General features: G+C 31.7%; 1 protein-coding gene across 1 annotated transcript; it reads right to left on the bottom strand.

The window, feature by feature from the left end:
* Positions 1–212: 212 nt before the first annotated feature.
* LOC133797862 (probable 2-oxoglutarate-dependent dioxygenase SLC1) lies at positions 213–3,023 on the bottom strand. The gene is made up of 5 exons (XM_062235948.1): positions 2,915–3,023; positions 2,484–2,813; positions 2,111–2,364; positions 1,096–1,468; positions 213–640 (listed from the first exon to the last, which is right to left on the bottom strand). The coding sequence occupies exons 2-5, from the start codon at positions 2,790–2,792 to the stop codon at positions 392–394; spliced, it is 1,185 nt and encodes a 394-aa protein (XP_062091932.1). The 5' UTR covers positions 2,793–2,813; positions 2,915–3,023; the 3' UTR covers positions 213–391.
* Positions 3,024–16,063: the final 13,040 nt, after the last annotated feature.

Here is a 16,063-nt window from a genome sequence, read left to right as displayed (position 1 = left end):
AGATTGTATTCTAAAAAAACCTATAATATTACAGTAAAACCTCAATGTAGTCAAAATGTAAGAACCATACTATTCTTAATTATATTATACTATATATATATATACAGAACTTATAACTTAATAGAGTTGTAACTAAAAATATTTTGATTTCAATAGAAAGATGATTATGTTGGCCGTTATTACTACTACTTACAAATTTAGAAATTTAATAATTAACCACTACAAATATTAAATTATATATTATGGAGAATAATTTTAGATAATTATTACAACGTAGGGTTTATATCTATTTATATCATCATATATACTCAAATATTGTACTGAGTATATAATAGTTATTCTACTATAGAATAACACTTTATAATTTTTATTTTGAATAATATATTGATATTCATAATAATCTTCTAGATTCCAAGAAAGTCTTGTTGTTGTTGTGTTGACGAGAAGCTAAGTGGTGGAGAAAGGAGGAGAAGTCAGTGTCCTTGTAGCGTTTGGGATTGGCTTTATCGATGAGCTTTGGTGATGGCTCAATCATGCAGTTGAAGGCCACGCTGTGAAGCGAAGCAATGGACATTCTTGACTTTGAACTGTTCACAACCACTCTGTGTAACACGCTCATGTATCTCCCATTACTCAATATCTGCCAAACATAAATTAATACACATAAATACCCATTTAAAATTTAATAACAATATTCAATCTTTAACATCTAACTTTTCGAAAGCAATTCTATCTAGGTGTCCTCTCATTTTTTTACAAATTGTATGTATATATAAGAGCCCTTAATTAATCTTATAAATTTACTAAAATTATTTATTTTTATTTTAAATAATTTTTCTTATCATTTAGGAACTCAAGGCTTTGGGGCTCTTCACTTTATTCTCGCCCTCTTTTATTTTTATATATGTTGGCCACAAGGTCAATAAAAATTGACTTAACATGTCATTTATGTCTAGACAATGATTCGCTATATATGGATGGATATGGAAGAATTCTCCTTATTTTTTGTTACATTTTTCTATTCAATCACTTTTTGTAGCTATGCACTCACTTTCAATATAAATAAAAAAAAACTAATATAAGTATATTACTAACCTCAAGATGATCACCAACATTGACAACAAAAGAATTGAGAAGGGGTTTAACAGTAAGCCATGTTCCTTGATGTTGAATCTGAAGCCCTTCAACTTGTGCATCTTGAAGAAGAAGAGTGAGTAATCCATAGTCTGAGTGGGGAGGCATTCCTAGGGTTAACTCAGGCTCAGGGCATTCAGGGTAGCAGTTCATCACAACTAGTTGACTTCCTTCTTCTAGTTTCAATTTTGAACTAACATCTTTTTCATCATCATCATCACTACTACTACTGGTTATTATTTCTTCCTTTTTTAGCCCTAAACTCTCAAGAATAGCTTCCATCAGCATCAGATACACTGATTTAGTTCCCAATGAGAACTCAACAGCTGCTTCCCTACATATATATATAATTAATATATAAATATATATTATATTCATATTCAAATGTTAAGAGCTTCTCCACAGACAACCTCATAAGTTGCCAAAGAATTTAAAACATTACTTCTTTTGTTCTCTCATCCACTTGGCATTTTCAAAATAAAAAATATAAAAAAAACTCAGCAACGTTGCCTGTCCAACAACGTTGCCCATCAAAATCTTCAACTCAACTACTTGGCAATGCCACTTGGCAAAAAGACGGACAAACTCAGTCAAGCAACCTTGGAACTACCTTATACGATTTTGATACTTTTCCAAATAATAAAATATGTATAATATATTTGGTCTACCTAGTTTTAAGTTTTAGGGACTTTTTGTCAAAATTATTTATTTTTTAAAGTTATTCTGTACTCTAGCCTAGTTTTAATAATTTTTTGCAAAATGATTTCTTATAATTTAGACAATCGGTCAAAAAATTTAGACAACTGGTAGAATTTTAGGCAAATATCATTTTGCAAAATATTATCAAAAGTAGGTCAGAGTGCAAAACTGAATAAATATATACATCATCATTGTGTATGAATAGTATTAAGTACCGGTCATTTTGATCACAACCTTTCTGGTTATTGTGAAAAATAACCTGTATATAATTAATTACCTTAGACCAACAGGAGAAGAAGGCCAATGGTGAGGAAAATTTTGTGACAAAGCAGGATGGCAACTAAGCTTTAAGAAATCTCTCCAACAATACACTTTATCGTTATTCTGATTATAGCTGGTTCCATAACGAACTGGGGAACACATATCATTACTCATGTACTTGGATCTCTCACTCGAAGGCAGCTCGAAAAATCTCTTACTTGCATCATTCATTCTATCAATAACATCTGCCTCAATACCATGGTTCACCAACTGCATAATGTGCATATATATATATAATCCTTGCTACTTTGTTTAATAAAGAAAATTCATCAACATCATATTTATTTATATTAATTAATTTGATGATGAGATAATTAAGAATAATTAACCTGAAAAAATCCATAATCTTGGCAAGCTTTTGCAAGGGAAGTGATTACTTGGGATCGATTGGGGCCTTGAAGCTGAGCAAAATCGATGACAGGTAAGTTGAGGTGGTCATTACTATTCATAATATTGGCATTTTCCAAAATGTAATTTGGTCGTTCTGTCTCGGCCAGTATGTACTTGTTTGGAACTCTTTTCATTATTATTTCTTTCTCCATTAAGCTTCTCACTCCCATTTGGTAATTATGCTGATCATCTGCGGACGACGTCGTTTCATCATTTGCTATTTCAGCTTCTTCAACCGCCAAACCCATCGTATGTATTGATCTGTTATTCTGAACAAGTTTTCAAAAAAATAATAATTAGTACTGATGGATTAGTTAAGAGTAATAATAAAGAAAAAAAATGAAGGAGAGTATACTTTACACATACATACCTTTAACAGAGATTGAGGAAACTATAAATGAAGAAAACTAGTGGAGAAAATGGTGCAATATCTTATAAAATGAGATGATGATGCACCATGAGCTTCAAATATACTTATATATATAATATTACAGTTATATGTGACTATCAAGTTTGAAAAATCTGTCGTTCTAGTTGTGTAGATACGAACATTTATTGATGGACTCATTTTAATTCCAATTAATACATGCAAAAATTCAAGTGACCGTAGAGCTTGGTTCAGTCAAATGAAAACAACAAAAAAATTGACGAATTCCTCTTCCGTGTGGCCCCAATTAATTGGAAGCTACGTCGAAATATCTCCCTAGATCTCTACTAATTAAGCTTATTATTTTTGTGCAAAGTAGTGTTTTTTTAGCAATGATAACTTTATTCATAAATAACCTAATCTCATAAAACTTAGAAAGTCTAAATATCCCGAGAAAATAAGAGATATTTTCTAATTAAATAAATTGTCTTTCCATTCGATAAGTATGCGTAGCTACCCATGAAATAATGAATAATGTATTAGAGACACTCTTGAAAATCTGAATAACAAACTTGTTATAACTCCAACAAAGACCCAAATTCATTGTAAAATATTACTCTTTTAGAAAAAGTAGACTCAACTGCTATACAATATGTGTCCACAACATCCACACGAAAATATAGTCCAAGAATCCAATCCAGCGCCACACATTCTGCTTGGATAACTAATAAAATTGAATGAATGATAAAATTTAATGGACAATAATACTAAATACCACAAAACTTAAAATATAAATTATCACTCTTTAAAATTTAAACCACAAGCCTTAAAATTTAAACTGCGACTTTTAAAAATTTAAACCATAAGACTTAAAGTTAAACCACTAGGCTTAAAATCTAAACCGAGACCATATAAAATATAAATCATAATATTTTAAAATTTAAACCACGACTCATTAAAATTTAAACAACAAGACTTAAAATTTAAACCACAACTCTTTAAAATTTAAACCATGAGGCTTGAATTTAAACTACGACTCTTTAAAATTTAAACCACAATAGACTTAAAAGTTAAATTTCTAGACTTAAAATCTAAATCACGACCATATAAAATATAAACCACGATCATTTAAAATCTAAATCACGACTCTTTAAAATTTAAACCACTAGTCTTTAAAATTTAAACCACGACTCTTTAAACTTTAAACTACAAGACTTAAAATTTAAACCACAAGACTTAAAATTTAAAATACGACTCTTTAAAGTTTTAAACCACGAGGCTTGAATTTAAACTACAAGACTTAAAAGTTAAACTACTAGGCTTAAAATCTAAATCACGATCATATAAAATATAAACCATGATAATTTAAAATCTAAATCACGACTCTTAAAAATTTAAACCACTAGTCTTTAATACTTAAACCACGACTCTTTAAAATTTAAACCACGACTTTTTAAAATTTAAACCAATGGGCTTAAAATCTAAATCACGATTGTATAAAATATAAACCATGATCCTTTAAAATCTAAACCACGACTGTTTAAAATTTAAACCACAAGACTTAAAATTTAAACCACAACTCTTCAAAATTTAAACCATAAGACTTAAAATTTAAACTACGACTCTTTAAAATTTAAAACACAAGGCTTAAAATTTAAACCATGACTCTTTAAAATTTAAACTATAAGACTTAAAAGTTAAACCACGCAATTAAAATCTAAACCGAGATCATATAAAATAAAAACCACGATCCTTTAAAATCTAAACTACGGGCTCCTTAAAATTTGAACAATTAGTTTTTAAAATTTAAACTACAAGGTTTAAAATTTAAACTACAAGACTTAAAATTTAAACCACAAGACTTAAAAGTTATACTACGAGACTTAACAAAATAAAATGTATATATTTTTAGCTATTAATTTAACTATGCTTGTTGTGTTTATTTGTTATTAAATATTATTCAAAGCAATTAACTAACAATAAAAAGAATTGGATATGATGGTTATGTTGCTTCTTATGCTATCTCAAGGGCATGAGTTTGACTCCTGGCAACTACAATTAATACAATTTAATTTTTTACAACATGCTTGGACACCTTGTGTAGATAAAGGGTATAAGAGCACTCACATTGGAAGAGCCAAAATAGCTAATATCTATAAAATATAGATAAAAATCATTAAAACAACATCCATTGGATGCTGTATAGCTACTGTACTTTACAAATATTTTACATAAATCTATAGTGTTAAGCCATATTTAGGGAGAACTATTCATGTAGCAAAATAATATTTTATTAATTTTTATAACATTAAAACATATAAGGATATTATTGATAATTAAAAAATATATTTGAAATGAATAAAAAATGTGTGAAAATATAATATTTAAATGATATAGAGAAAAAAAAAATAGAGAATCTGATGTATGGTAAAATGTAAAACTGAGAGGTAAAATAGAAAAATGTGTGTTTTGAGGAGGTATTTTAAATGATGGAGTAGAGCACCGGATGGGAGTGCTCTAAGTAAGAGAATTAATAAATGGGTAAAAATTAAAATGATTATCTAAAAGTGGGCACCCAATCTAATTTCTTCTAAAATTATCGATTATAATGGATAAAGGAAGAAAAAACTTATTTGTGAAGTACAACAATTCTTAATAGCATCTTTAAAGTCACACATTCTCATTGGATAACATAACAACCTATAAAAAATACCAAAAAATAAAATTGATATGAGTATTAAAATTTTAAGAATGAAGTAAAGATAAAACAATAACATAAACATGTTGAATAATAATAATTGTTACACCTAAAGTTTGAGAATCAAATAAATAGCCTCAAAATGTCGGCTCGAAATGGTTAAGCTCAAAATAGTTAAGCTTGTCTATACGAATACTAGCAAAACACTTGTACAAATTATCGAATTGTTCCAGATCTGCTACCAGCATTCTAGTCTACTTATAGATCTATCACTGACGATCAAACATGAGTCGCATCGTTCGAGCTTGAGTTGTAGGCTTGAAGGCACCAACCTTCTCCAAGGAACGTACTCGATGAAATTACTAGATGAGGAGGAGGTTATAACTGGAACGATGAGCTCAATGTCTAGATCAGTCTCGAAAGCACATCAGCAATACGATCAAGCTTAGGGTCGCGTTTCACACTAGGGAATGTTGTTAGGAAATCCCTATTTCATAGGGATTCATTATTGTCAGATATAACATCCCTATTGTTGTAACGACCCAACTACCTATGAGACTTAAGTCATTAAACCTACTAGACATAACTACAACTTTGAAAAGAACATACATAAGAAAATTCATAACTTTATTGAAACTTTGAAGAAATAATATTTGTAATACATAAATGAGCTCAAGTTTTAAAATAAAACATAACTTTAAATAAAATTGTTTACAAAGCTAAATGCGGAAAAATACATAAAAATGTAATTTAAAGTGACTACAAAAACATTGTCCTCGAATCGACACTCAACCCATCCACTCCATTCACCTCCATACATACACCAAGCTTCCAAGAATCCTTCTGACTTTGCATCTATTTTCCTGCATCATACTAAAAGAAAAGGAGTAAGCCTAATGCCCAGCAAGAAAAACTACTAACAACATAAAACATATACATAAAATTATAACATAACATATACTATAAACACATCATACATATACTATAACTATAACAACGTACACCATATAAGACTATACTAATAATGGCCATTATAACATGTGATAAACCATCCACGTCCCCTGTCTAATATTTGAGGTAAGTTAGATCATATGTAGTGTATGATAACCCATCTAGCTCCCCTGTCTAATATTTGAGGTAGGGTAAATCATAACATAACATGTTATACATAAACTTATCATAACATATTATACATAAACTTATCGTAACATATAATACATAACATAACATAAAAGCATAACATATCATACAAACATACAAGATCTAGCCTATTTTCCTTACCAAAACCGGGATATGAGAACAAATGCGGGACGTGGAACACTCTTAAAACCAGCAATAGAATAGTGAGTATTTCTAAAGGAAAGAGATGAAAAGAATAGAACAAAACCACCAAGAGAAAACTTACTGAAAAGACACCTTAAGTTCAAAGAACTTAAAAACCTAACCACAAAACCATACAAAAGTTAGAACCTGAATGAAAACTAAAGAAACTAAGGAATCAAAAAAATTGAACTTAAGAATAAGGGTTCCTTTGTTAATCTTATGGATTGGCTTAACTCCAATACCGAAGCACTCTAATCCTCACTTCCCAAGTGTTTGATAAAGCTTAAGAATGATAAAGCTTTTTCTTTCCCAACCTAAGTGTATTACTCTTATGGTCTCACTAGCACCTTGGAGTCTGATCACAGCTGAAGAGTAAGTGAAAGGGCTGGGTACTAGGTCCTATTTATAGAGGTAATGAGTGAAACTAACCTTATCTTGATTTGAATAAAAATAATGAATTTAATTGAGGATAATTGAATATTCGTCAATCAGAGGCTGAAAACTCGATCAAAACTAACAAAGGTAGGTCTAAGGAGTCAAAGTTGGTTTTTAAAAAATTAAAAAAAGGGCAATATATCTCCCCTATGTGGCGATATATTGGCTGGGCTATAATCCCGAGCCTCCGTTTGTACGATTGTGCAACGTCAACGTGTTTTCCGTATTCAGCGTCAGGCGATATATCGGCTCTAATGCTGCGACATATCGGCATACATGATTATTCTAAACACGTAATTGCACTTTTTTAGCATAATTAATGTTGGATAACTACTTTGACTGAGTTAAACTATGACCCTAACAGTTTCTGGTGAAGACTAAGTCTTATATTCCCTTATTTTATTTATTAAAATAATAATTCCTTAATAATCATGCTTATGACAAGTGTCATAATCCTATTGGCTATATCTAAACCTTAGGTTATAATAATTATCATATTTATAACCAGAAATATGAATCAAACCTTATGTTATAATTAATATTCTTAAACTATAGGTTAAACTTATAAAATCCATAACTATTGCTAGGAGTTTCCAACTAAGTCCCGGTTTGAACCAAAATCCAGGAAAACTAAAATACTACAACTTCTACTAGCTAGCTAACTAAGTAAACATTATGGGACTCTACAATTTTTATGGGATATTATGTAATCAATGCATTTATTATATTTATTTCAAATTAATATTATTGATTGTAACTTCCCTGAATAAGAGGAAGATATTCTCATGACCAGGTCTATAAATAGCCTGGTCTGATTCAATTGTATTCACGCAAAAATTGTATTGAGGAATACTCTGCCAAATTGATTTCTGAAAAAACTTTGAGAGAGTAGTGAGTAATAATAGTGACTCGTGGACTAGGCAGATTTTAACTGCTGAACCACGTAAAAAGCTTGTGAATCCTTTTATTTTTTCTGCATCATTGTTTAGTGCTCCTCATATCTAAGTTGATGAAAAACAACGTCAACAATAATAATTCAAAATTAAATATTTCACCCTATAATTACAATAAAAATTAACTTATCTGTTATTATCACTTCATACTTCAACATCTATATTAGTCTTCAACAACTTTGAAAACTCAATAAAATAATACTTAATAAAAAACACAACGTCAAATGACCAATAATATTTAATGATTACACAATAACATCAATAACACCACTCTAAACACACATATAAATTAGAATGGCAGAATAGTACTACAGTAGAACATAGTTTAGTAAATGAGGAAAAGTAATATTGAAACAATAACTACTGTTAATAATATAAGTTTTATTAATATGTAAAGGTAGTTTAATCTTTTAACCTCTCATTATTTTGGCTATATATTTTGTTTCTCTTGTACTCTTATTATCATCTTTACAATATAATAAAAACCTAGGGCCTGTTTGGCATTGTTTTCTGTTTTTTGTTTTCAAAATGGTGTTCTCAGAAATGAGAACAAACAACTGTTTTGGTAGTTTTAAAAAAACAATAGGTGTTTGGTTAATGTTTTCTAAAAACAATTTTTTAGTTTTATTTTTTTTAAATCTTAAATAAAAAATTAACAAATATATTTACAAAGAGAAAAATATTTTAAAAGTTTGTAATAAATAATGAGATAAAATAATTTGAAAGAAAAAATGATGAAAAATAAAAAGTGAGAAAGTAAGGAAAGAAAATTTGAAAACAACATAAAACAACTTTTTGTTGTTCTCAAAATTTTCTGTTTTTTGTAACTTTGTTTTTAAAAATTGTTTTCTGAAAACAATGCCAAACACCTCCGCTTGTTTTCAAAAAACTGTTTTTTAGTTAAGGTGCCAAACACCCTCCTAGTCTCCCTTTTAATTCTCTCTCAAATCTCCTTTGTCTATTTGCAAAATTATCAACTACTTCTATGATTACATGTTTCATTAAATAATATCAAGATGTAAAATAATAATAATAATAATAATAATATATGTATTATTAATTAATTAGAAAGTTATCTATTTTGTATTTTCAATGATATGTCTGAACAAACACGAATTTAGATATTATATTAGACAAGCACAATTTTGATTGTAAGTATAGAGTAATAAAGTTATATATAAAGCTGATTAATTATCGTAATTAAAAAAATTAAACTAATACTTATGAATTTATGAATGTCGGTACTAATATTGGATGAATTATTTGAATTGGACAAGTAAGTTGACTTTAACTGAAAAAGTTGTATGTATGTGTAGATATTCTGTAAATTTTGATACTAATCTTCAAGTTGTTGTATATAAGTAAACTACACGAAATATATGTGTGTATATATATATATATATTTATATATGTTCAATGAGAATTCATATAATTGGATAATATGTTTTCCGTGTAATAAACGTTTGGCTTCTATTGTCGGCGTCGCCTCATGCATGTTGGACAAAAGTATCAGTTATTGTCCCTATCTAACTATTGTAAAAGTGTTTTTGCTTCAGTGGGAGACTTAGTTGTGATCATCAAGTTCTCAATTTTTGGGTTCGTTTTATATTTTTTTAAGTTTTGTGAGCATTCTAGTGACTACTTACAAATTATCTTACCATATTCTTAAGGAGTAATCCTTCTATTTTTATGTAAAAATTCCAATTATTATAATAATACAGTCTATATCAGGAAGAAAAAGAAAACTACAATAAAAGTGTCATGTTTGATCTTGATATTCTATACACTTTTACCCTAGCATTATAGAAATTATATATTGAAGGAGAGCTATTAAAGTTGATACTATTTTGTCTTTTTTATGACCCATTCTTCCTTGAAAAATCAATAAAGTCTTCTATATTCTCACTATACTACAAAAAGAAAACCCAATTGGACACATCAATTTTTACTTCATCATCACTAATTCTCTTAGAATTAATCTCTAGAAAAGAACCCAAATACATTATGCTACATATTTGGGAATATTTCGCCTCTCCTCTCTTTTTGGCTTTGTTCTCCTTTACTTTTATACTGTCCTCTTTTTTTTTTTTTTTTTTTCCCATATATCTTCTTATTATAGATTACTAAGGAACTCTTTTACTACAAGTATACTCAACTATGTAACTAAAATTTAAGATATGATAGTGTGCTATATTTTTTATTTTCTTTAATAAGTTAAAAAACAACATTAAAAAGTTTGAAAGATAATTCCTATTGTTTCTTCAATCAAGTTTTTCCTCAAAAGCTAAGAAATTAATACTCGTTCCTTTTAACTTTTGAATAAATAATAGAATATACCAAAATAATGTTTATTTATATAGATTGTTTAAGACACATAAAAGGTATACCAAAATCTTTCTGGGGGCGTGATGATAGCGGCATGGTTTATTCTTTTGTTTTAAAAAAAATATGTGGTTTGTTTTCCAGTTTTGTTCCAATTTAATATATGGGCGGTCAAACATTCTTCAAATTTTGAATTATTTTATGAATAATATGTAATTAATTGATATCTTTTATATATATATATATTTATATGGTATATCTCATAATTATGATAGTGCTGACTGTTTAAATTAATTAAGACTATATTTTTTAAATTTGTATAGGATATTATAATTATGTTTTCACGTATATAATTTGTAGTATAATATCTTTACTTGTATATACATAAAAAAAAAATGCCCTTAAAAAAAGCTAAGCACACATGTTGTCACGAGCCGATGTGATAGATTTGTAATATCTATAATTTGAGTTGTTAAATGTTAAACTTTAACTATGGTTGGAAAATAGTCTTTATAAATAATAATTTAGTTTATATTAAATAGTACTATAATTATAAGTCAAAATAATTAAATAACTCCTATAATTATATATAAAAATATTAGTGATAAAAACATGATCATTTATCATTATACATAGAATAATAATATCCCTACAGTTATGTAGTCGTCAAATAATTAAATTTAATAAGTCATAAAACACCAAAAATAATACTTAGCATTAATTATTCTTCATTCCTAACTATTACATAGCCAATTAAAAGATACCGACCATAAGGTTCCAAATCAAATACATAATCAGTGTTCAAATTAAGATAGGACCATGGTCCCACCAATAATTCACCTTCCACATTCGCTTTACTGGGTTCATAGGGGGTGAGCTTATAAAGCCCAGTAGGAAAACAACTTATATCATAGGACCAAAAATTTAATAAAACCCCTACATGGTTAGCTTTGAAAACAAAACATACATCATCATGTATAAACCAAAAATAGAGAGAAACCACACATAATCACAAGAGTGTAGCTACACGTGCACATCACACTTCCACTAGATCCCCAGTTCCCATCACCCACCATATAAAATCGACATCATAAACCTGGTAGTCGAACCTGATAATCACCATAAGGGGAGGCTTAGAACACTTCCTGTATACAAATGCTAGGTCTTTACGCCTACAGGTGAGTGGACACCTGATCTACCTATGATGACACAGAGTAGGTTGTGAAACAACAACATGCACAAATCTTGATCACTATGGCTCTCATCAGTATAACCAAATGCAGACAAAACATGAAAAACAAGAAACATATTCCCTTTTATTTTAGAAAATTGGGCAGCATAACGGCTGTATTTGAATAAAACCCAAAAATCATAACTTGCATCAATATATGTATAAAAATATAGTTGGCACACAGTGCCCTCAAAACAATCCAGAAAAACATGCAGGTTAAGTTTTCCATTTCTAAACATTTTACAAATATTAAAAATTTGGAATATGTCTAATGCTATTCGATACATATAAAACAAGTCCAAGAACCAATTTGAGTCCCTACCTTTTTAGGATCGTTATCATTTGTCCAAAGAAGCCTAAGCCCCTATTATTCGGTTCCAAGTAGTTTAGCCCGCTTCAAAGTCACTTTTTCCTACAATCCTCAATTGCACAAATAAGTATCATCATCGTAATGTACTCTTCAAATTGAGCCCAATGACATATAGCTTGATACCATTTAAAAACAGTAAAAAAAAATATCATCTCAGCCACGCACAGTGGCGGTTCGCGGTGGTCAGTGGCAGTGCTCCAACAAAAGTGATGGAAATTGACTTTTTATATATCAAAATGATCATCTCGATGAGTACATCACATAAGAACAACCCATTTTCCCAAATGACCCCCCAGTGTCGCCAGAAAACGCTTCCAAAGGGGCGGAGATACCCAAAATATTGTCGGAGAAAAATGGCGAGTTGACCGGAATGACTTAGTGGGTGACATTCCTCTCTTCATGATGGTTCCAATAGTACCAAACACTCGTCAAATGAAGTTCAGAGTTGGTCGGAATGTCGCCTCAAAGTTTTGATGGTGAAACTTTGGAGTGTCCATACAAGTGCATCCATGCTCCAATTGCCACCAAACTTTAGGAGTGAGGTCATCACCAGCCAGGGTGTGTTGAAAATGGTGGTCGGCGGTGGTTGTTGTGTGTCCTTGTCATGGCTTGCCGAGAGAAGAGAAAGAAAGAAAGGAAGAAGAAATAGAAGGGAAAAAGAGGAGTGTCGGGGAGAGACAAAGGATAAGAAGATAAGAGAGTCCTTGACTTTTTGACTTCTTGGGTCTCACCCACTTAAAAAAAACTATTATTTCATTAATAAAAAATGAGTCTTTACATTCTTCCCTCCTTAGAAAAATTTTGTTCTAAAATTTTCAAAGTACAACCTAAAGTTGAAAATTAAACAAATAAAGATACTTCTCTTAAATCACCGACTCTAACTCCCAAGTAGCCTCGTCTTCTCTATGGTTCTTCCATAAGACCTTGACTACTGAAATCTCTTTGTTCCTTAGAACCTTTAACTCTCTTGCCAGAAATCTGATAGGTTATTCTTCACATGTCACGTCATCTTGAAGAGGGATAGCCTTATACTCAATGATGTGCGATGGATCTGGAGTATACTTCCTCAGCATCGACACACAGAACACATTGTGAACAGCCCCAACTGTGCTGGTAAGTTCAATCGATAAGCGACCTCCCCAACCCTCTTGATAACATTAAAAGGTCTAATATACCTTAGGGCTAGCTTACCCTTCACTCCAAATCTGGTCACACCACACATAGGAGTCTCTTTCAAGAAGACATAGTCACCAACCTCAAACTCAAATTCTCATCGGTGGAGATCGGCATAACTTTTATGACGACTTTGAACAACCTTAAGTCTCTCTTGGATGTCTTTAATCTTCTCAATGGTTCTAGAATTAATTTGAGGTACAATAGTGACATGCCCATCTAGTTCTGCCCAACACAAGGGTGATCTACATGGTCTCCTTATAAGGCCTTATAAGGAGCCATGCCTATACTGGCTTGGTAGCTATTATTATAAGTGAATTCCACCAATGACAAGTGTTCTCCCCAGCTACCTCCAAAATCCAAAATACAAGAACGAAGTATCTCCTCCAAAGTTTGGATGGTCCTTTAAGACTGTCCATTTGTTTTCCTAAAGATTTTTGCAATGCTCGCCAAAACCTTGATGTAATCGAAAATCTCTGTCACAAATAATGCTTGAAGGCAACCCATGCAATCGAAGTATATTATCCACATAAAGTCGGGTTAGTCTAGAAATCTTATAATCCTTCCTAATTGGAATAAAATGAGCAGATTTGGTCAAACGATTGACAATCACCCAGACAGTGTCATGCTTTAACAATGTTAATGGTAATCCAGTTACAAGGTCCATCGTGATCTTGTCCCACTTCCATTTTGGTATAGGCAATGGTTGAAGCAAACTCGAAGGTCTATGGTGCTCAACTTTAACCTGCTGGCAAACCATACACTTAGCTACAAAGCTAGCCACATCTCTTTTCATACTTTCTCACCAGTATTGTCTTTTCAAATCTTGGTGTATCTTTGTGCTTCCAGTATGTATAACAAAGTTAGACCTATGAGCCTCGATCATTGCAAACTCTCTAAGATCAAGGATATTTGTAATGACTAATCTTCCCTTATGGTATAAGAATCCTTCGGCATTTACTTTTCATCTGTATCGTCCTCCTAATCTAGGGTCGTCACACTGTGTACTTTAAATAGTGTCAGACTTGCTAATCAAGTCATTTGGTTATAAACGTGTAACTAAGGTTAACGTCAAGGGTTAGAGTTAAAAAATTTGGTCAGAGGAACTGTTGAATTTTCATTAAAAAAGTTTCATTCATACATGTGACCCCAAAATATTACAACAAACGTTTAAAATGGTGTATATACATCAAAAGTTACAACCGGATGACCTAAGCGGCAAAATTAGGGCTACAACCCTAGTTCCTCTGAGATATCCTCGACCGTGGTGGACGGCAGCTGCATATGTACACGCCGCCATTGAAGATCTCCAACTCATGGCTAGTTAAGCTTTCCTTTTCCTTTACCTACACCACATAGCACCTGTGAGCCAAGGCTCAGCAAGAAAACTTAAACGTGTGCATGAACAGAAAATACATATTTCCAAATACTTATCTAACATGCCCAGCGGTAATAACCTACTCATGCAGGCATGCAATTACAAATAAATGGTCATTGGACCATTCTGGAGCTGCTGCCCTAAATAGTTGACCATAGAGTCAACCCCGGGGACCTATGCCCTAGTTATGTGACCATAGGGTCACCTGGGGCCCTTGCCCTTTAGCTCTGGGTAACTAGCCATAGAGCTAGCCAAATGCTTTGTTTTCCAATGACCATTGGGTTGGCCAACATAATAGTACGTTGCTGATTTAGGCCTAAGCCTTTTGACCAGCGCCCATCGCGCTATTGCCGTCCTTGACTAATAAGTCAAGCCCTGAACTAGGTATTCAGATACAGATACAAAAATAGATATAGATAAGCATACTTCAGACAATACAAGTATGCATACATATTAATCATATAACACCATCAATTAAATTCAAACATAGTTGTTATCCCCAAAATTTCAGTTCAATGACGTGGCAATCAGAAGTGACAAGTGGCAATGCTTGGTCAATAAATGGCACATTAATAGTCAATAAATGTGGCACTTTGGAGTTGTGATAAAGTGATATGACTGATAGAATTTCTGTTTGACTAGTGAAGATTTTTGACTGACCAATCAAGTGCCATGTTAGACCAGAGATGTGCCATGTTAGACCAGAGATGTGTCATGTTAGACCAGTGAAGTATTTGGCCGACCGGTGGAGTGCATGGCCGACCAGTCTGGTGTTTGTCCGACCAGTCAGGTGCTTGTCTGACCAGTCAAGTGTTTGGCCGACCGGACATGTGTTTGGCCGACCAGTCATTTGTCTTGGACGACCAGTGAGGACTTGGCTGACCGGTGAAGTGTTTCGGCCCTCCAGTTTTCCTTCTGGGTGTGATGCGCACCGACTAAACAGATCATTGCTACATAAAAGATCCCAGTAACGGCTTCAGCAAGAATCGGTCATACCTGCGCGGGAATCTCTCATTTTATCCCAAAGAATCGCATATTGTTGTATTTTAGATATTGTTAGTAATTAAATATTGAAAGAGTAACATAAATGACCCGGTAAAAGAGAGATATTTAATGTACGATCCATGAGCCTATAAATAAATGGCTCATGGCATCATTTGGGGGGATATGATCTTTTGGGGACTAAGAAAAAACTATCTGGTTTTGAGATTTTGGGACTGTCACTTGGGGCATTTTTAGGGCATTTTCTGAGAGCTTAGAGATATAAAG

Source organism: Humulus lupulus, chromosome 8 (assembly GCF_963169125.1).
Source record: "Humulus lupulus chromosome 8, drHumLupu1.1, whole genome shotgun sequence".
Taxonomy (NCBI): Eukaryota; Viridiplantae; Streptophyta; class Magnoliopsida; order Rosales; family Cannabaceae; genus Humulus; species Humulus lupulus.
Note: the sequence above shows the minus strand (reverse complement) of the source record. Positions and strands in the feature narration are given on the sequence as shown.

What these genes read in the sequence shown, in the direction of transcription:
- LOC133797862 (XM_062235948.1), bottom strand. Translation starts at nt 2,792, where the DNA reads ATGGGTTTGGCGGTTGAAGAAGCTGAAATAGCAAATGATGAAACGACG. An exon ending in TCTTCTCCTGTTGGTCTAAG is followed by an intron (nt 1,469 to 2,110) that starts GTAATTAATTAT and finishes ATATATATGTAG; the next exon opens with GGAAGCAGCTGTTGAGTTCT. An exon ending in ATGTTGGTGATCATCTTGAG is followed by an intron (nt 641 to 1,095) that starts GTTAGTAATATA and finishes TATGTTTGGCAG; the next exon opens with ATATTGAGTAATGGGAGATA.